General features: G+C 43.9%; 1 protein-coding gene and 1 long non-coding RNA gene across 3 annotated transcripts in view; both read left to right on the forward strand.

Annotated features, from left to right (window-relative positions):
* Positions 1 to 347: 347 nt before the first annotated feature.
* Positions 348 to 21,417, forward strand: part of LOC144697814 (uncharacterized) — a 34,484-nt gene continuing 13,414 nt past the window's right edge. Inside the window, exons 1-4 of the mRNA XM_078569798.1 lie at positions 348 to 393; positions 798 to 921; positions 4,609 to 5,125; positions 16,091 to 16,278. Of these exons, the coding sequence (XP_078425924.1) occupies positions 4,718 to 5,125; positions 16,091 to 16,278 (596 nt within the window). The 5' untranslated portion in view covers positions 348 to 393; positions 798 to 921; positions 4,609 to 4,717. The remainder of the gene's footprint in view (positions 394 to 797; positions 922 to 4,608; positions 5,126 to 16,090; positions 16,279 to 21,417) is intronic.
* LOC144696901 (uncharacterized) lies at positions 13,932 to 19,914 on the forward strand. Of its 2 annotated transcripts, XR_013580275.1 has the most exons (3): positions 13,932 to 13,996; positions 14,796 to 16,432; positions 19,571 to 19,914. It is a non-coding gene; the product is annotated as an uncharacterized LOC144696901 (long non-coding RNA). The 2 variants fall into 2 exon arrangements; XR_013580274.1 differs by lacking the exon at positions 19,571 to 19,914 and having other exon boundaries at positions 14,796 to 16,543.

Here is a 21,417-nt window from a genome sequence, read left to right on the forward strand (position 1 = left end):
AGATAAAAATGCTGGAAATACTCAGCATATCTGGCCGTATCTGGGGATTGAGAAACAGACTCAACGTCCGTCTAATGATGCAGTGCAGTTCTAATGAAAAGTCATAGACCTGAAATGTAAGTGATGTTTCCCTTTCCACAAACACAACAGATCTGCCGAGTGTTTCGATTCAACATCGACTCTCAATGGCTAGGTGGTTACCCAGCATTCTCCGCGGGGAAGAATGTGTCCTATCCAGACGACAGGGGGCTTGCTGCGCAAGCGTACTACCGAGCTGGAAATTGAGCATGCGCAGTGCGTTCCCTGATTGGGGCATGCGCAGTGCGGGTTGTGCCTGGAGTGAGACGGAGAAGGGAGAAACAATCGAGTGAGGTTGAGTAATGGGGTCGCTGGGTGGGTGGAAAGGATTAGAGCCAGGGGAGTGGGCGGGGAGGCCTCATAAACACCCGGAGAATACTTCAAACCCCCACTTCGAAGCTCCTGATCCTGCGTTTGCACGGCATGGGGCGACAGTTGTTGGCCTGCTCTGGGTCACAGGCCTAAGTTAACGGCCGCCATCTTTCCCAGGGGCGAGATGCAGCAGGGCGCATGCGCGGTCATCCCTGTCCCTGTCAGCAGGAGGAGAGCATGTTGTCCATTTCTATCCTGGACTGACGGATGCATTTTGGAAACTCCTTTAACAGGGGGTGAGAAGGGGTGAATTTCCACACAGCAAACTCAAACGAAGAGTAATGTTTGTCTCTTCTAAATTTCTATCCTGGACTGACAATAAAGGTCTTTGTAAATGTTTTTTCCAGGGTTATTAGAAGTGGAGGATTGACAGACGGGAAACTCAAACCAAAGGTCACATCAAGATCTGACAGAGTCACTCAATTCATCAGAACCTGAATATCATCAGCATCTGAATGTGGAATGAAAAAGGTTTGTCTGTTCTGTCTGTGGAACAGCACCAAGACGCACAAACCCTGGTTAGACCACACCTGGATAATACGTTCAGTTTTGTGCAACAAACTAAGGAAGCATGGAATGGTCTTGGAGAGAGTGTAGCACAGATTTACCTGAGTGATACCTGAACTCCAAGGGTTTAATTACAAAATGAGATTACAGGAAATACCCATAGAGCCACTATGGCACAGAGGAGGCCATTTGTACCATTTTCTATCCTGGCCTGACAAGGATGGAATTTGGAAACTCCTTTTACAGAGGGTGAGGAGGGGAGGATTTACAGGCGGGAAAGTCAAACCAAACATCACGTTCAGAGCAGACCTGATTCATTAGGACCTGGATATTATCGGCCTTTGAGCTTAAGCATTGAGTTCCAGGTCATTACCACTCACTGTATAAAAAAAAGTTATTCCTCACATTCCCTCTTAATCTCTTCCCAAAATCAAAAATCCGTGTCCATAATTTTTTACAATCAAATAATGGGAAAAGCTTTTCTTTATCTACCTTATCTAAACCTATTATTAACTTGTACACCTCTATCAAATCTCCCCTCAATCTCCTTTGCTCCAAGGAGATCAAGCCCAGTTTCTCCAACCTAACATTGCAACTAAAATCCCTCATCCCTGGAACTATTCTGATAAACCTCCTCTGCATCCTCTCAAGGACCCTCACATCCTTCATAATGTGTGGTGATCACTGGTTTGCACAGACCCAGATGTTCTGTGTTCGTGTCTGTGATGTCATCACACGCTGACAGTAGCTCAGTGACATCACCCCGCTCCCCGGGTATTTCCTCAACTGGGAGATTTTTCTCTGACTCCAGTGCTTCTGATATCTTTCCAGCTGCAGGTTCCAGCAGGAGATTTTCAAATTGAAAACTGAAATTGTTTCAGATGTGAGTATTTTTGACCATTGCTTTTCGTGAGAGATTCCATGGCTCTGGGGCTGGTCTGATTCTTCTGCTGTGGATCTGAATCCATGTCCATCCATTGCTCTGTTTCAACTCTGTCTTCCCTGATCACCTCTCTGCCATTGTCTAACTTCCTCTGTCTCTAATAATGAACGTATTTTAGTTATGTTCAGTATTTTACTGTTCCTTCTGCTGACCATGTCTAAATGAGGTTTCCACTGCTGCCCATCCCCTGAACGTGTGCTGCTGGCTTACCAGCTCTTTCACTTTTGAGCTGATATTGATCATCAAATTCTGCGCCATTTTTATTACCTGTAATTCATTCTACAGACCCTGAATAATTAACTCTGTTTCTCTCTCCACCAATACCAGCATATATTGCCAGTCACCAGTTGCTTGTGGAGAAGATGATGTTTGACCTTCTTGAACCGCTGCAGTCCATGTGGTGAAGGTGCTCCCACAATGCTGTTAGGTAAGGAGTTACAGGATTCTCACCCAATGATGATGTAGGAAAGGTGATGTGTGTCCAAATCAACGGAAAGAATTTGTGTTTATCTGGCAGCTTTAACATAAAGCATTCAAGGGCATTTCACAAAATTTTACAAAGCTACATTTAACAACGAGCCACACGATGAGATATTAGGACATAAATTTGGTGAAAAAGGTTGGTTTAAGATAAAAGAGGAAAGCAAGTTAGAGAGGTTTGGGAGCAATTTCCAAAGCTTGGGCCACCAATGATGGAGCAATTAAAATCGGGAATGCTTAAGAGGGTGGATAAGTGCAGATATATTGGAGGGTTGTGTGGCTGGAGGAGATTACAGAGATAGGGATGATAGCATCCATGGAGGAAAACCAAGGATGCTGATTTTTAAATGTTGCTGCCTCTGACTTGGGAGCCTTTGCAGATCAGCGATCACAGGGGTGATGGATGAACAAGACTTGGTCCAAGTAAGCACAAGAGCAGCAGAGTTTTGGATGGTGGAGATTAAATCTGGAAGGATGACCAGGAGTGCGTTAGGGTTGTTAAGTCCAGAGGTGACAAAGGATTGGATGATGGTTTCAGCAGCTGATGAGCTGAGACTGGGATGCAGTCAGGCGATGTTACTGAGGTGGAAATAGGCGGCCTTGGTGATAATGCAGATATGTAGTTAGAAACTCATCGTGGGGTGAAATATTTCACCATGGGTGTGAACAATCAGATTCAGTGTCAGGCAGTTCCCAGGGAGAGGGACGGAGTCAGTGACTAGGCAGTGGAGTTTGTAGCAGGGACTGAAGACAATGTCTTTAGTCTTCCCAATATTTACTGAGGAAAGCTTATGTATTGAGCGATGCTTATTGAGGAAAGCGGTGATGTGGCAGATTTAAAGGAGAAAGGAACAGCACCTAGAGAGAACTGTTAACAGTATTTGTTAACATGGGGACCAAGAGATGAAGTTGAATATTTAGCAGTTCAAGTGACAAAAGTATTGAGGAAGCAAGAGGTGGGTGTCATGGACAAGTTAAGTTCGGGGAGGGTATTTAGGAGACAGGAGAGAAACGAGAGAAAGTTGTTCAGGGCCAGGGCAGGGGACAACTTCAGAGGAACTTTGGCCAGGTGGGCGAGTGGAAGGGAAGGAAGCAGTGGAGGCAGCTGAATGGATGATCTTGGTCTTAGTGACAAAAGTCTGTGAGCTCCTCTCTCTTACTATTGGAAGTGAGGGTGGAGGAGACAGTGGAAAAAGGTTTAAGAAAGATGATTTGCATGAGAGAAAAGAAGCCTGGGGTTATATTTGCATTCGAGGATGATCCTAGAATAGTGAACAGTAATAGGTGAGAAAAGAAACCTATAGTGCGTTATGTGCTTCAGCAAGATCTGGGGGTGGATGGTTAAACCAGTTGTCCGCCGTTCAAGTCTGCATCCCTTGGAGCTAAACAAACGGACATGAGGGTTGTACTGGGGGGAGTGTCCAGGGTGAGAGAGAGTCAAGGCTTCACTGGGAACTAGAGCATCAAAGGTGGACATGAGGGTGTGGGTCACTGTTTAAAAATAAGGGGCCACTCATTTAAGACAGAGAAGAGTATTTTTTTCTTTCAGAAGGTTGTGGAATTCCCTTCCTCAAAGGGCAGTGGAAGCAGAGTCTTTGAATATCTTTGAGGCAGAGTTAGATAGATTCTTGATAAACAAGGGGGTGAAAGGTTATCGGGGGTAGGCGGGAGGTTACAATCAGACCAGCCATGATCTTATTGAATGGCGGAAGAGGCTCGAGATTCCAAGTGGCCGACTCCTGCTCCTAAATTGTATGTTTGTATGTTAAATGGAGGAAATTTCTCCTCATGCAGTGCTAGATGTCAGATGTCAGAACGGTGTGTGAGTTGGAGAGGAACTTGCAGGTGATGGCGTTTGTATCCACCTGCTAATCTGGTCCTTCTAGGTGGTGGAGGCTGAGAGTTTGGGAGATTCTGTCAAAGTTCTGGTCGAGTTGTAGATATATAAAATCTCTCTCTCTGCCCTTTGCCCCTCACCTCTCTCTCTCTCTCCACCCATAGAGGCCAGAGTCTTGTGCAGGCCCAGACCGGGTGACAGGTTCCCTTCTGTGAAGGACATTGGTGATCCAATTGCATTTTCACAGCAATCCAGCAGTTTTCATGGTCACTTTTTCCTGGTGTCGGCCCCACAAATGACCAGATTCATTCAGCTCAATTTCATAACCTGTCTTTGTGTTTTTGTGGGTTCTCTTTCACTCCCTTTTTTCTGTTGTCAATCAATTTCACAGGATATTAGAAGGGGAGAATTTGCAGTCAGGAAACTGAAATCAAACATCACATCAGGATCTGGCAAAGTTGTCCAATTAATTGTAACCTGAATATTACCGGATTTTGAACATGGAAGGAAAAAGCACCGTTCACGTTGGAGAGAAACCATACACTTGTTCTGTCCTGTCGAGACACAAGCAGAGTCACACTGGGGAGAAGCTGTGGAAATGTGGTGATTGTGGGAAGGGATTCAATTATCCAGTTAGGCTGGAAATTCATCGGCGCATTCACACTGGGGAGAGGCCGTTTACCTGCCCCAAGTGTGGGAGGGGATTCACTACCTCATCCCATCTGCTGACACACCAGCGCACTCACACTGGGGAGAGACCATTCAGCTGCTCCAAGTGTGGGAAGGGATTTACTCAGTCATCCAACCTGCTGACACACCAGCGGATGCACACTGGAGAGAGGCCCTTCACCTGCTCCGAGTGTGGGAAGGGATTCACCATTTCAGCCCACCTACTGAGACACCAGCGAGTTCACTCTGACGAGAGACCTTTCAAATGCCCAGACTGTGGGAAATGCTGTAAAAGTTCTGGGGAACTGATGTCCCATCAACGTGTTCACACTGTCGAGAGACCATTCAGATGCTCTCACTGTGGGATTGGGTTCAAGCAATCATCTGACCTCACTGTACACCAGCGCACTCACACTGGGGAGAAGCCGTTCTCATGCTCCGTGTGTGAGAAGAGATTCAATCAGACAAGCACCCTTCTGCGACACCAGCAAGTTCACACTAGGGAGAGACCATTCACCTGCTCCATGTGTGGGAAGAGATTTGGTCAGTCATCCACACTGCTGAGACACCAGCAAGTTCACAAGTGACTATAGTGATTGGATTTTTCTGTTAATCACATCCAGGACTGAATAGAAGAGCAGCAAGTTCAGGAGAGACAGAATCTGACTGGAGAAGCTGTTTCTCACAGATTCTGTCTCTCTCACATTCAGAGGCAACTTTTTTTCAATGGTCACCCCAGTGACTGAATATTCATGGGGTTTTGGGGGCTTTTGCGGGGAGAGTCTTCCTGCCGCCTCTGTGTATTTTGCAGTTCCTCTGATTAACATCGACAATTAGAAAGTGCTGATTAATCCTTACTGACAATTCTTACTGACTTCCACATTCTTCACAGTGACACCTCCATCATGAAATTAAATTATCAAGGAAGGTTAAACAAAACAGTGAAATATTTTACAGGCACATCAATAAAAGCTTCATCAATCAACATCGATATTGATGAAGTTTGGAAGTTGCTGATTCAATCATTTCTGTCACAGCAGCAGCAACATTTGGTAAAGGTGGAACCCACAACAAAGGCTGGTTTGAGACCCACTCAGCAGAGATGAATCTGTCATTGAAGCAAAAAGCAAAGCCCACCTGATGCACAACATAAACCCGACAGCTAGAACACTGCATAACTTGAAAGTTCCAAGATGGTTGTGCAAAAGACAGGGAGGAGCTGTGTAAATAAACACTGGATTAGCCTACACCAAGAAATCCAAACTGCCTGTCACAACGGGAACTATGTGCCATGTATGATGGGATCAAGAGGGCGCTTGGTCCGACCATCACCAAAGTTGCCCCTCCCATGAAATGGGCAGATGGTGAAGTGCTGACTGACAGAAGTGAGCAGGTTGTCACTGGGTTTAACACTGGGAGCTGTAATCCCTGTGAGACAGACATCTTCCAGTCTCTGTTTGACTCTCCCCAGCAGCTTCCTGTCAGGGCTGAGTTGGACGAGGAAACCTCATCACTTGAGCTGGAAAAGGCCATTGATTGTTCAGCAAGCAGAAAGGCAACCGGCAAGGATGGAATTCCAGCTGAACTGCTCAAGCACAGAAAGTCCCATCTACTGCCACGCATTCATCATCTCCTCCTCTGTTGGAAGGTAGGATCCGTTCCACAAGACATGTGTGAAGCAAAAATCTTCACAATAAACAAAAACAACGGTGACAGAGGAGATTGCAACAACTACAGGGGCATCTCACTCTCTAATGTCACTGGGAAGACCTTCACTAGGGTCATGCTTAAAGACTTCATCTGCTTGCAGACCGAGACTATCCAGAAGCAGAGTGCGGTTTCTGTGCTAGCAGATCTACAGAGGACATGATCTCCATACACCAGCTCCAAGAGAAGTGTACAATTGGTATTTAATCTAAAATGCTGCCAGTTCCTGTGCTGAGAAATGTGAAAAGTTATCATTACTGAGTGAAAGTAAACCTTTAAGTATGAATCACAATTGACTTGTACAATTGGAAAAGGCACAAAAAATGTGATTCCCTGAAGATAAGCTTCACCCTTGAGGTTATGCTTCAGAGCTCACAAGTTGTGGGAAGCCCCATCCTCTTTAACACTTTTTGGTCTAAGATGGTTGAAGCTCTGTTTACCTGTGAAAGCTCACTTCTTTAGTTTTATTTTTCTTCAGCTTTATTATAGTCATTTGGAAAGACAGCTGAAGAAACAACAAAAAAAACACTAATAGAGAGTCATAGAGTTATACAGCACAGAAACAGGCCCTTCGGCCCATCATGTCCATGCTGGCCGCACCTATCTATTCCAGTCCCGTTTTCCAGCACTTGGCCTGTGTGGGGCCACTGTATGCTCTGACATTTCAAGTGCTCATCTAAATACTTCTTAAATGTTGCCCGGGCTCCTGCCTCTACCACCCCCTCAGGTAGCGTGTTCCAGATTCCAACCACCCTCTGGATGAAATTTTTTTTCCCTCAAATCCTCTCTAAAGCACCTGCTCCTTACCTTAAATCTATGCCCACTGGTTATTGACACCTCCGCTAAGGGGGAAAGTTTCTTCCTATCTACCTTATCTCTGCCCCTCATAATTTTGTACACCTCTGTCAGGTCCCCCCTCAGCCTTCTCTGCTATAAGGAAAACAACCCTAGCCTATCCAGTCTCTCTTCATAGCTGAAATCCTCCAGCCCAGGCAACATCCTGGTGAATCACCTCTGCACCCTCTCCAGTGCAATCACATCTTTCCTCTAGTGTGGCAACCAGAACTGCACACAGTACTCCAGCTGTGGGACCCTTGCTGTTTGTAGTGTACATTAATGATTTAGACGTGAATATAGGAGGTATGATCAGTAAGTTCACAGGTGACACGAAAATTGGTGGTGTCATAAATAGTGAGGAGGAAAGCCTTAGATTACAGGATGATATAGATGGGCTGGTAAGATGGGCAGAGCAGTGGCAAATGGAATTTAATCCTGAGAAGTCCACTTGCATTTTATACAGCTCTAACATAACCTCCTGCTCTTATATTCCATGCCTCAGCTAATAAAGGCAAGTATCCCATATGCCGTCTTCACCTTATCTACCTGTGCTGCTGCCTTCAGGGATCTATGGACATGTACACCAATGTCCCTGTGATCCTCTGTACTTCCTAGGGTCCTACCATTTATTGTGTATTCCCTTGCCGTGTTAGTCCTCCCAAAACGCAAGCTTCTCAGGATTAAATTCCATTTGCCACTGCTCTGCCCATCTTACCAGCCCATCTGGTGGTGGTGGGTGTGGGATAATTCAGGAAAGAGTAAATTCAAAAGCAGCAAGGGAAATGTCAAGCTCCAGAGCAACGTTTGGGTAAAAGTAAGCAGAGTGGGTCAGGAAAAGATAATGAGAATAACACAGGGAACAGGGCATAACCGTCAGGTGGATAAGGGGAAAGCAGTTTACATTTTCAAAAAGCTTTTGATAAGGTGCCACAGAAGAGGTCATTACACAAAATTAGGTTTCATGTGATGGAGACAATATCTTAGCATGTATTGAGGGTCAGTTAACAGACATAAAACAGAGGTTCGGAATAAATGGGACATTTTCAGGTTGGCAGACTATAACTGGCAGGCACCACAAGGATCAGTAATTGGGAATCAGCTATTTGCAATCTATATTATTTACCTAGATGGTGGGACTGAGTGTAACGTATCCAGATTTGCTGACAATGCAAAGTTAGGTGGGAAAGTAAACAGTGTGGAGGACAGAGTCCGCAGAGGGATATAGACAGGTTGGGTGAGTGGGTAACAACATGGCAGATGGAATACAATGTGGTGAAGTGTGAAGTTATCCACTTTCGGAGAAAAAACAAAACATAAGCAAAATAATTTTCAAATAGTGAAAGACTGGGAAATGGTTGTATTCAGAGGGACCTGGCTGCCCTTGTACATGAATAATGGAAGCTTAACATTCAGGTAGAGCAAGTAATTAGGAAGGCAAAAATGGTATGTTAGCCTATATTACAAAGGGATTGGAATACAAGTGTAAATAAGTCTTATACAATTATATGTTAAGTTCCAATAGTTGTTTAGAAATGAAGACCAAAGCCAAGACTAACTCCTTCAGACAGAATTTTATTGCTTGTTATAAAACTCTCCACAGAGCCAACTAGTCTCAACTGTTATCCCTTTTATACAACCGAATGGGCACTTAGTTAAACAACCTAATAATTAGCAATTGAACTTCTTTAACTGTTTCCTTCCCTAACAGTTCCCCTCTTCTTAAAAATAAAATAACCTTTAAGTTTATATAATCACACAAAAAAAATAGTAACAACAAACATCAGTAAATAGTTCTGATGAAGAGTCACATGGACTCGAAACGTTAACTGTATTCCTCCCGCAGATGCTGTCAGACCTGCTGAGTTTTTCCAGCTATTTTTGTTTTTGTTTCAGATTTCCAGCATCCGCAGTATTTTGCTTTTATTTTTGCTTTTATCAATATATATTGTTTCATTCAATAAATTCACCTTATTCCCCTCCTTAAAAAAAGACCACACATGTACAGATATGTCCACAGAAAAGGAGTATTTTTTTCCTAAAGAGAAAGACATCCCTCTTTGAAGATCTCTAATCACTTCTTGGAGCTCGCTTCTCTTTTGGTGAAGCAGTCAGATAATTGGTAGCTGCTCTCAATCCATTCGATCTTGGCAACCTCCTTATTCTCGGGCATCTTTTTTAAGCTTGCAATGTCAATTCACAATCTCTTCCCATTAACGCACTTCATAGAGTGAACATTTTCCAAAAGTGACTTATTATCTATGAGACATTCGATAGGTACCGTTCCTGAATACCCTTTTCCATTTAAAACGTCTTCCAGTATCTTTGATAGATAGAATGCCATATCTATCACCTCAACAAGGGCAAGAGTCTCCGCTGCTAACGTACTTTTTACAACTCCTTGCATCTTTTCAGATTCCAATGTCAAAGGGCAGCATTTGCCTTTTTCACCACAAGAAATATTATAAATCCTCCCACACTTGAAAACCCATCTTATAGATGTGCATAAGACACATCACTAAACACAATCCATTTAATTTTTCTAACATCACCCAGAGATGGAATTTCAAACACACTGTTCCATTTTTAATGTTGTCAATGATCTGTTTTCCAGAATAATCCCTTCAACCTTGGGATCGTTCATTTTAGTGCTTAATTCCAAAATGTCAGAACTGACATCAGGCCTTGTTTGTTTGCCTAGCCAACTGAGTTGCCCAATTAGACTTCTGCATTCCTTTTTTTCAATTTCAGAAGCCGCGGTATCTTTCTGGGAGGCCCTACCAAGACTAATTGCAACGGGATTGATGTTCTCTAAGTAGGATTGCTGATGTAAAAGGATATGTGATCCTTCCTGCCTGATTTCCAATCCAATGTGCTTAAATGCAATAAAAGGCTGACTTCCAATTTTTAAACTCCGTTCTGAGCCCATTAATGGCAACTGTTTCAAATTCACTACTACTGCCCCACACAAATCATCTCGATGCATCACAAAGATGCCTGCAAGTTCCCTCCATGGTACCAATAAAACATTGCCGGGCCTTCCAACTGAAGGCAGCCCAGCACTAACAAAACTGACCTCACTGAGAAATACCAAACTCTGGAGGCGTCATTTAAACTGTATACACATTTATTTAGCTTTCAGAGAATCCTTTCTGCGTTTGGCACCTCTTTTGGTGGACGGGGAAAAATTTCCCTTTGAAGTTGGCCTCCCTGCAAAAAAGCAGCTTTAATATCAATGGACTTGCATTCCCAAGCATTTGTAGCTAATAGAGCCAAAAGGATCTCCAACATAACTTTCCCTGCCGTAGGTGAATGTACTCGTGCACCCTGGTCACCCAGTTTTTCTTAAAACCCTCATACCACTGGTCTGGCTTTAGTTTTAGAAGTCCCATCAGGAAGCACCTTTTCCATGCATATCCGCCTATGAGACAGAGCTGGTTCTCCCCTATCTGGCACCTCTGTGTATACCCCAAATTCTTTCCAGCTATGTAGTTCTTGCTGTTTGGCATCCTTTATCAATTTATAGTCTAATTTGTTTGAAACTAATAAGACTTCTCAATCACATGGGGTTCTGCTCCTTGTCACCAGTCTGTGCCATATTCCTTGACCTTGTTAAGCTACGCCCTCTATCCTGCCTTCTATAATGCTCCGGATGTTATGTTTGATCTCCCTCTCTCATTTATAGATGTTCATTCAACAGTTCGCGATCTCTTCCGAGTGGCATGTTCAGTCCCAGGCCCACTGTCTGAACTGATATTGCGTTTCCCTGCCTTCCACTTTAGTACTTCATGTTTCCAATCCATAGGCCTTTATCTCGTACATTTAACCAGTTTTAATACTTCCAGTGGCCTTCCCTGCTCTACCTACAATCATCGCATCCCACCATTGACTGGCTCCTTCTGGCAAGTATGTAACTTTAGTGCCAGCTTTCGATATTCATCCTCTGGGACAAATCGCTTCATCTTCTTTGTCCAAAGTACTGTCTCCATCTTCAGATATCCTGTCAACTTTAGCTACCTGGTCCTCACAATCATGCAACATACGGGTATGAGAAGCACACCTCGTCCCTTCCTACACTTTCAGAACCCGCAAATTTGTAGCATGTGCCAACTAACCTTGATGAGTGCACCTGAATAGTGTAGTTCCCATGTTGAAAATGACTGTTTTACCATCTTTACTGATAATCTTTCCTGGACATTTCCTCTCAAAAAGTCCTTCTCTCTTACAGTATACCATGTCTCCCTGATTGAAATTAGTTTCCGATGGTCATACATTGTGCCTTAAAGTTCGCCGGATTATTTCCGAAACTTCGGCTTTAAAGAACATTCTTCTACCCGTGTGCAGTGCATTTAGATGCTCAGATAAGGTAGAGCTAATCGTAGTTCCCTCCCAAGCTGGGGACTGACCATTCAGGGCTGAAGGAATTTTTGGGTTTCTACCAAAAACCAACTGATATGGACTATAGCCCCCAACCATCTGCAATGAATTCTTGGCATGGACAGCCCATGCTAGAGCTGATGATAATTTCCAGCTTGGTCTATCCACCAATATTTTACGAAGCATCTAACTTATTACTGCATGATTCCTTTCACACACTCCGTTACTAAAGGGGCTTTCAGCTGCGGCATTCATAACTATTATATTCATGTTTTTGTACATATCCACAAGCTCGTCACTAGCAAAATTCCCCCATTATCAGTGAGGAATTTTGCTGGTGGTCCCAATCCAGTCCCTATCCACTTCTCCATTATCTGATCCACAATTATTTTCTCTTCTTTACTGTATATGATTGTCGGCTGGCTAAACCTTGTTGCCAAATCTACGAAATGTAAAATAAAAATGTTCTTTTCTTTATTCCATACCTTTAAATCCATTGTCAGAACTCCATTGAAATGCCCCGCTATCTGAGCATCTAAATGCACTACACACGGGTAGGAGAATGTTCTTTAAAGCCGAAGTTTCGGAAATAATCCGGCGAGCTTTAAGACACAATGTATGACCATCGGAAACTATTTTCAATCGGGGAGACATGGTATATTGTAAGAGAGAAGGACTATACTGTAAGAGAGAAGACCCATGACAGTGTCCTTCTGTATTTCTTACGTATGTCACATCTATTGCTTATCTGCTCTGTAATTTTAGTGTACTCTTCATCCCTTATTCCTCCATCCCTTAGCAAAATTTTTAACCTTTGCAAAGAAGGATGGACAAACTGCTGATGCAATTTTAACACAATTTGCTTTTCGTCTTCTAAATTGCTATCCCCTGACACTAATAACACTCCTTTAATCTGCTTAATAGAAAAGTTAGGTTTCATTAAAGGAATACAGTAGTGTCCAGATTGCATAAATCGTAAATCCACAGGTTTTCCAAATACAACGGGGGCAGGGAGGAGGGCGAGAGCAGAGGGTAATAGAATCCCATCCCACAGGCTCCACATTTACATGGTTTTTCCCTGTTGCGGGTGTCCTTGTGTCTCACTGTGTTCAACAATCAGTTGAAGCCTCATATAAATGGTCTCTCCCCATTGTAAATGGTGCAATGCTTTGTCAGGCTGTGTAACTAGCTGCTGCTCTTTCCAAAGTCATTGCACTAGAACACTCTCACTTGGGTGCGTTTGTCTCGATGCTTTGCCAGTCACACTGATGTTAGAAATATTTTCAACAGACAAATATTTCTCCTTCCACATTCAATGGCCGACGATCATCTGGTCCTGAGGAATCAATTAACTCTATCAAATGTTCATCGGATGTTTGATTTGATTTTCCCATCTGCAAGTCCTCCTTCTCCAATATGCTTGACAAGACGTTTACTAAAGCCATTACAGTAAGTACACAATAGAAATTAGAAACTGATATTCCAGTTGACATAAAAAATCCTTTTCCCTCTCAAACTCGAATTCTCCTTCCCTGAAGGTGCTGATTCTCGGGTTCAGTTTCACAGACAGGATTTGCCTCCCCAATATGTCACCCAGGTATCTAAATCTTTACGCCTAAAGTTAACTAACAGTTTTGTTCAAGCGATGTCAAAATCAAATCCAGTGACTTCTACATGTACTTTGTGACAGGGTGGGTCATTGCACCCCTCACTCCCACTTTTCATGCCAGTCCCATGTGTTTGGAGACCGGGCTGTGGCTCAGTAATGGCAGCCGTAACTCCCACAAGTCCCCGCTTCAGGGAAACCGGTCTATCCACCGCGCAGGCCGGACGGCCCGGGAGTGCGCATGGGCAATGAAGAGAGGGGGTACGCATGTGTGGAGAAAAGCGTTTCACGGTGGCCAACATTGGAACACGTCATGGGGTCAAAGTGTCTTCATGCGGGGATTGACCAATGGGAAGTATTGGAGGACCGGAAGGACTCTTGTCTTCCAGGCAATCAGAGCGCGGGCTTTGTGTCAATGAAGATTGAGTTTAACACAGACTAAAATTTCCTCATGTCCAAATCTGTGAGTAAAACACTTTCTTTTCTCCCCCTTTCCATTATTTTTCTCATTCTGGGTTTAAATTGTTGACTTGCAGGAACTGAAGGGAAAGGAAGCGAATCCAGTGAGGGTGCAGACTCTGGAAAGGTTGGCCTACTCTCTCTCTCTCTTAAAGACATTGACATCGTTTGCTCACTCATCTTGGCACATTTGTTTGTCTGGCTAATGTTCACATTTAAAGGGGTCGTTTTCCCAGGGAATGGCTGATATTTAAGGGGACAGTAAATTAATATAGGACAGGTTTAAGTGAAGTGATGTTATGTGGTTCATATTAGACATATTATTTATGGTTTTCCAATTAAGTACATTTATTATTATTTCTAGTCTTGTAATATAGTACTGTAGCTATGTTATATATTTTCAGACAGTCGATATGACACAGAAGGAGTCCATTTGGCAACTAGAGTCCATACCAACTCTGCAGAGGAATCCAGTCAGATCCATTCCTCCTTTATATCCTCCTCACCCTGCAAATTTATTTCCTTCAAGTGCCCATCCAATTTTGAAATAATTGATCATCTCTGCTGCCACCATCCCCATAGGCTATAGGCTGCCTAAATAAAGTTCTTCCTCACATCCTGCGTGTATCTCTAATCAAGTAATACATTACTGTATATTACATGCATCTTTAGTCCAAAAAATATATTATATGTATTAGAATCAGTGAGCATGGACCCGTTGATCAGCATGAATTGTCACCTTCAGAAGAATTGGGGCGGTGTATATTAGGTACAGCAGAGTGAGAATGGAGGGAGAGTGTGTGGGATGGAGATTTACAGCTTTTGGGGAATGAGAGAGGAAAGAATGTTTCATAGAAACTAGAATTGTTTGTTTTGAATTTCTAACCAGTACTGACAGTGATGATTTTTGTAAACTCCTTTCACAGGATATCTGGAGGTGAGGATTTGCAGACTGAAATCTCAAAACAAACATCACACCATGATCTGACAGAGTCACTCGATTCATTGGGATGTGGATGTCATTGGCATTTGAATCTAGAAGGAGAAATGTTTATCTGTTCTGTTTGTGGAGAAGATTTCAAACATCAGTGTGACCGGGAAAGCACCAAAACAAACACACACACACCTGAGTGGGAGTGTTACAGTGAACTGACTGTGGAAAGAGCTTTAACCAGTTACACAGCCTGAAAAAACATCACAGCATTCAAACTGGGGAGAAACCGTAAATGTGTTCTGTTTGTAGATGAGTCTTCAACTGATTGTTGAACCTGGAAAGACAGAAGGACACCCACACCATGGAGAAAAGATGGAAGTGTCGGGGCTGTGGGAAGGGATTCCGTTGCCCGTCTGATCTGGAAACTCATCGACGCAGTCACACTGGGGAGAGGCCATTCACCTGCTTTGTGTGTGGGGAAGGATTCAGCAAGTCATCCACTCTGCAGTCACACCAGCGAGTTCACACTGGGGAGAGGCCATTCACCTGCTCTGAGTGTGGGAAGGGATTCACTCAGTCAACCAACCTGCTGACACAAGCGAGTTCACACCAGGGAGAGGCCGTTCACCTGCTCTGAGTGTGGGAAAGGATTCACTCAGTCATCCAACCTGCTAACTCACCAGCGAGTTCACACTGGGGAGAGGTCATTCATTTGCTCCAAGTGTGGGAAGGGATTCACCCAGTCATCCAACCCACTGACACATCAGCGAGTTCATACAGGGGAGAGGCCGTTCACCTGCTGTGTGTGTGGGAAGGGATTTAATCGGTTATCCAGCCTGCAGGAACACCAGCGCGTTCACACTGGGGAGAGGCCATTCATCTGCCCTGTATGTGGGAAGGCATTCACTTGGTCCTCCCTTCTATTGAGACACCAGCGACTGCACCAGTGATTACAAGGGTTGATTCTGTTGTTATTGCTGCTGCGAATCACATCCAGGACTGAACCATGTTCATCCTCACAGCTGGACTGGCCGGTCTCATGACCTTGCTTCCAGTGGACTGATGCACTTTGAGACTTGTTGCGAATATCCAGTTTCATCTTTCATTTGGATCACAGAATGAAAGGGTGTTTGGAAGGAAAAAGAAATTCAGTTTGCCTTCCATTTTCTCCCAAAGCATAACTCATTGCCATGGAGATGGGCTGTGGGGGTTAGAATATTTTTTAAACATTTATCTGGATGTTTCTCACGGGGGACAATTACAGACTTGGTCTTGTGTAATTTACAGTTTACTTGGAATTCATGTGAGGGGAAAAAGAAGCTGGAAGATTTGCCTAGTTTGAAGCTAGAGGAAGAAATCTCCAGTGGTCCTCACCGTGAAAGGCAGTTGGCCTTGTGTCAGAGAGCAATCAGCTTGGAAAGAGATATGAAGAGGCTGTGGGAGCCGACTGGGAAAAAGCAGTTGGTCTATCCAAAGTGAGCTGAAGAAGGCAGTGGCATCCTCACAGAGAGGAAGAGCTCTGGATATCTAAATCCCAGACTGGGGAGAAATCAAAGTAAATTCCAGAGGGCTGTGGCATACCTTGGGTTGGCCCCAAAGAAAGTGAATGAAGCCTCAAGATTTCGTAAGGTAAGGGAACCATTGGGGAGGGAGTGGTGCTTTCTTCATTTATTCATTGAGATATATATACAACAAAGTTTGTTTTTGTGTAAAAGCATGAAATTTTGTGGTGTAGTTCTTTCAGTTAATCACTGGCTGTTTAGACTTATCTTTAAACATTAACAGTCCCTACCGGGATTGTAACATTCTAGTTTGTTGCCTGGCGAGAATAGTGACCAGAAACGGTCAGTGAGAATCTCCACAGAGAGCGAGGTAGCAGAAGCCAATCAGTGTCAGAAAGAGATGCCAGCATTTATTGTCCATCCTTAATTGCCCATGAGACGGTTGTGATGATCTTCCTTCTCCAACCGCTGCAGCCCACCTTGTCCAACTTATCTGTTGTGGTATGGTGCAGCTGAGTTTCTTTCTCAGCCATTTCCGAGGAAGGTTAAGAGTCAACCACATTGCTGTGGGTCCCGAGTCACATGTAGGCTAGACCAGGGAAGGACAGCAGATTTCCTGCCCTCCAGGGTATTGGTGAACCAGGTGTAAGAGAATTCCAAAGATTCACAAACCTTCTGAGTGAAAACATTTCTCCTCATCTCAGTCTGAAATGATCGGCCCCTTATCCTGAGTCTGTGCTCCTGTGTTGTAGATTCCTCAGCTAGGAGGCAACAACCTCTCAATGTCTACTGTTCATACCCTGACACTGGCTGCACATTGGCTCCGCCAATTGTCAATTGACCCTCTGGCATCAAAGTGAGGGAGCCACATTCATGATGAATAAGTCAAGGCTGGTTGACCTTGGCGGGCTTCCTGCTGCCCCCAGTTGATGCCGCTAAACCCTCCCCTTGTCACCAGGCTTCCTCCCAGCCGTGGGATCACCATGTGGAGCAGGAACACCGGCTTTGCTCCTTGTGGCACTGAAGCCCAGTTTGGTGCCCACCTGTCCCCCCTCCCACCCAGGCAGATACCAGGGACCTGACATTGACCTCCATGGGGCCTAAAGTCAGAAGCATTTTCAAAGTAAATGCCGATGCTCCTTTAAATTGATGCATTTGTCACTGAAAGAAAAATCCAGTAAAAATCTAATTGTAATTTAGTACAGTGGCTACGTTATATATTTCCAGTTGGAGAGTCGTTACGTCACAAGCAATCCACTCAGTAACTCGGGTCCATGCCGACTCTGTAGAACAATCCAGTCAGTTCCATTCCCTCTCTCTATCCCCGTTCCCCTACAAGTTTATTTCCTTCAAATGCCCATCCAATTTCACTTTGAAATCATTTACTGTCTCTGCTTCCACCACCCTCGTAGGCAGCGAGTTCCAGGTCATGACCACACGCTGAAAATCCCCCCATATCTCTATCTTATTGAGTAGTGTATACGACACACATTTTTAGTTCAGTATATGCATGTGTGTGTATATATATATATATGATATATATCACATTCCTCATACATGGTGAAGAATTCCTTCACCTTTGCCAAGACCATACAGGACTTGCACATCGATCGCAATGCCATGTCCATGTGCTTGTTCAACATTGCGAGCCTATTCACTAATACACCGTTCAGGGAAGCCATAGAGATTTGCGCCAAGTCACTATGTCATGGCAATCTAACCCTCCACCATTGTCTGAATCTGCATTCATTGAACTTATGAACTCAATAACTCGCACAGTTGACATCTGATTTAATGACCACCATGCCTGCCCAAATGGATAGTGTTGACATGAAATCCCCCCCCAGGCCCAGCTATCACGAACATCTTTCTCAGTTTCCATGAGAAACACGTCTTTGATGGACTAACCCCTAACCTCCTACCCCTTGTGTATTCCCAAGCTGTAGATGATATACTAGTTATATTTGATTCTGCAGCTGCATCTAAGGTTTCCTTATATATCTTAATGGGTTCCAGCCGGTGCTCAAATTCCCCTTTGAAATGGAGCAGTCAAAGGAGCTCCCATTCCTCAATGTGGTGGTTGAGATACCTGCTAATGGGTTCTCTACTACCGTCTACTGCATGCCTGCCTTCACTGGTTAATATATGTGTTGCGATTCCTACATTTCCACGCACTATAAGATTGGCCTAATCAGCAATCTCGTAAACAAGGCCCTGAGCCATTTGCTCACCATGCAAGCTTGATGCCAAATAGGCTGCATCAAAGCTATCCTGCGGGTTAATGGCTACCATGACCAGACCAGGGGGTCGCTGTATAATCGCGCAAACTCATGAATGGGCCTAAGGCCTTGGGTCCTGAAAATGCCTAATCTACCTCAGATTATCCTGGAAGCATAAGGTGTCTCAAAAATTTAAGCAACACTGTTACTATGCAGTGGCAACATTAGTAATATTCTTCACTAACAGAATGCTGATGTGAAACCAAAAGGACATTCTGTCTACCACACAAATGAGTAACGTGGTATATGAATTTCAGTGCTGGGGTGTTGCCAGGTATGTAGCCCGTATGTCTCAATGACTGGCGGATCATATCAAGCAGCACATCTTTTTGGCTGTTCGCAACAGGCAAAGTACTGACTGTAGTTAACCAGACAGAGCTTGCAAAACTCAGAACATAGTGACTAACTGATGTGATTCTGCAATTGGACAACACTTACTAAAGGATCCTGATTGTGCTAAGAATGAAACTAACAACCAATTTAAGATTATCAGTCAGACTCACAGTGTGGCTCACCAAGATTCAAACACCGGGCCCCATTTTTTTCAAACAGAAAGAACATGTCCATTCATTGCACCTTTTTCAACTAAACAGAAGCTTCGGGGACAGCCATTCCCTTGTTCATTCCCCAAGGCAATGAATTGACCAGTCAGAGTCAACTTGTCTGGTTTGAATTTTTAAGAAAAGCTTGGCAGTTACTGTTCCCTGGTGCATTCTCCATGGCGACAGCTCTACCAATCACAGTCCACTTGCCAACCAATCAGCACCCCTTTTTCATACCCGTTGTTCCCTTTGAGATTTGGTATTCTTGTGGATCTATCCTGATGAGGGCAAGATGAAAAGCTTCGACATCATGTCTCTTTTCTCGGCAATACTAAAGTTCTGTACTAGCAAGTGACTACCTGTTAATATCATTAATGTAGTTAATATGTTCCGAAGGAGAGTCAAATTGGACTCGAAATGTTAACTCTGTTCCCCTTTCCACAGATGCTGCCAACCTGCAGAGTTTTTCCAGCACTTTGTTTTTATTTCAGATCTCCAACATCTGCAGTATTTTGCTTTTATATTAATCTGACCCTTAAGTGATTTATTTATGGCAGTTAATAACATTTATTCAAGTACAGTGCTTACTTTGTTAATTTGTTAATAAAGTGGTGTTAATTCATTGATATTTGTCTGGACTCAATTTCGTTACCATTTTTTATTACTGACTGGGGTCTCCCTCTCTCTCTCTGCGCCTCGTGTTTCCCTCAGCACACTAACTGGGCTATCCATCAAATCTTGGGACATGCATGCTTCATACAAACAGTGAGATGGTGAGCAGGTTATTGCTGAGTAAGCGCTGCCTGACAGCACTGTTGATGAACCTTCCACTATTTTATGGCACAGTTCTAAAGAGTGAGCAGGGACAGAGGCTCCTGCGGGTCCATGTGCATTGATGGTGGAAATGGAAACAACAAGTGATTTCAAAAGGAAACTGGATGGGCACTTGTGGGAAATAAACTCACAGGGCTACGGTGACAGAATGGGCAATGGGACTGACTAGTTTGCCGTAGAGTCAGCACCATGGATTCGGTGGGCCAAAAAGACCTCCTTCTCGGTCCTACTGAATCTGTGATCTAAAGAGCACAATTTCAGCTGCTCCAGTCTCTCCAACTGACTGGAGTCCTTCATCCCCAGTACCATTCAGATAAATCCTCTCTCCAGCTTCTCAAAGAGCTGCACATCTTTCCTAAAGAGTGGGGCCCGTATACGGGGTTCCGGTCTACAGTAATACAATTGAAAAGCAGGGAGGTTATGTTGAGCTTGTCTAGAACCATGGTTAGACTACACTGAGAGTAATGTCAACATTAGTGATCTCCATTTAGAACCATAGAACACTACAGCACAGAAAACAGGCCATTCGGCCCTTCTAGTCTGTGCCGAAATATTATTCCGTTAGTCCCATTGACCTGCATCTAGTCCATAACCCTCCAGACCTCTCCCATCCATGTATCTATCTAATTTATTCTTAAAACTTAAGAGTGAGCCCGCATTTACCACGTCAGATGGTAGCTCGTTCCACACTCTCACCACTCTCTGAGTGAAGAAGTTCCCTCTAATGTTCCCCCTAAACCTTTCCCCTTTCACCCTAAAGCCATGTCCTCTCATGTTTATTTCTCCTAATCTAAGTGGAAAGAGCCTACTCGCATTTACTCTGTCTATACCCCTCACATTTTATGAAAAGGAAATAGAAGCACTGGATAAGGGGCGACAAAGATTCACAAGAATAATTCCAAAGCTGAGAGCATTTAACCCTCAGGAAAGGAGAGGGCTGTTTTTCTCCAGAAAAGAGAAGACTGAAGGGTGACCTGATGGAAGTCTTTAAGATTATGAAGGGGTTCAATAATTCAACAGGGATTTCATGAGAAACCTCTTTACCCAGTGAGTGGTGAAAATGTGGAACTCACCACCACAGTGAGTGGTTGAGGTGAACAGCATGAATACATTTAAGGGGAAGCTAGATACATATATGAGGGAGAAAGGAATAGAAGGATATGCTGATGGGGGGAGATGAAGAGGGGTGGGTGGAGGCTCATGTGGAGCATAAATACTGACATAGAGCAATTGAACCGACGGGCCTGGCCCTGTGCTATAGACTCAATGGAACAGAAACAAATGTATTTATTTTAGATCTACCTATAGTGGTAGGAAGAACACTATTTACTATCCAGGATAAAATAAATGTCCTTCATCAGCTTTTGTGGATTATTTCAGTGGAAATGTGCCCACTCAGGCTCAAAGAGCATCTGCCCACTGGAAGCAAAGTCGTGAGACCGGCTAGTCCAGCAGAA

The sequence above is a fragment of the Cetorhinus maximus genome, chromosome 23, assembly GCF_964194155.1.
Source record: "Cetorhinus maximus chromosome 23, sCetMax3.hap1.1, whole genome shotgun sequence".
Classification (NCBI taxonomy): domain Eukaryota; kingdom Metazoa; phylum Chordata; class Chondrichthyes; order Lamniformes; family Cetorhinidae; genus Cetorhinus; species Cetorhinus maximus.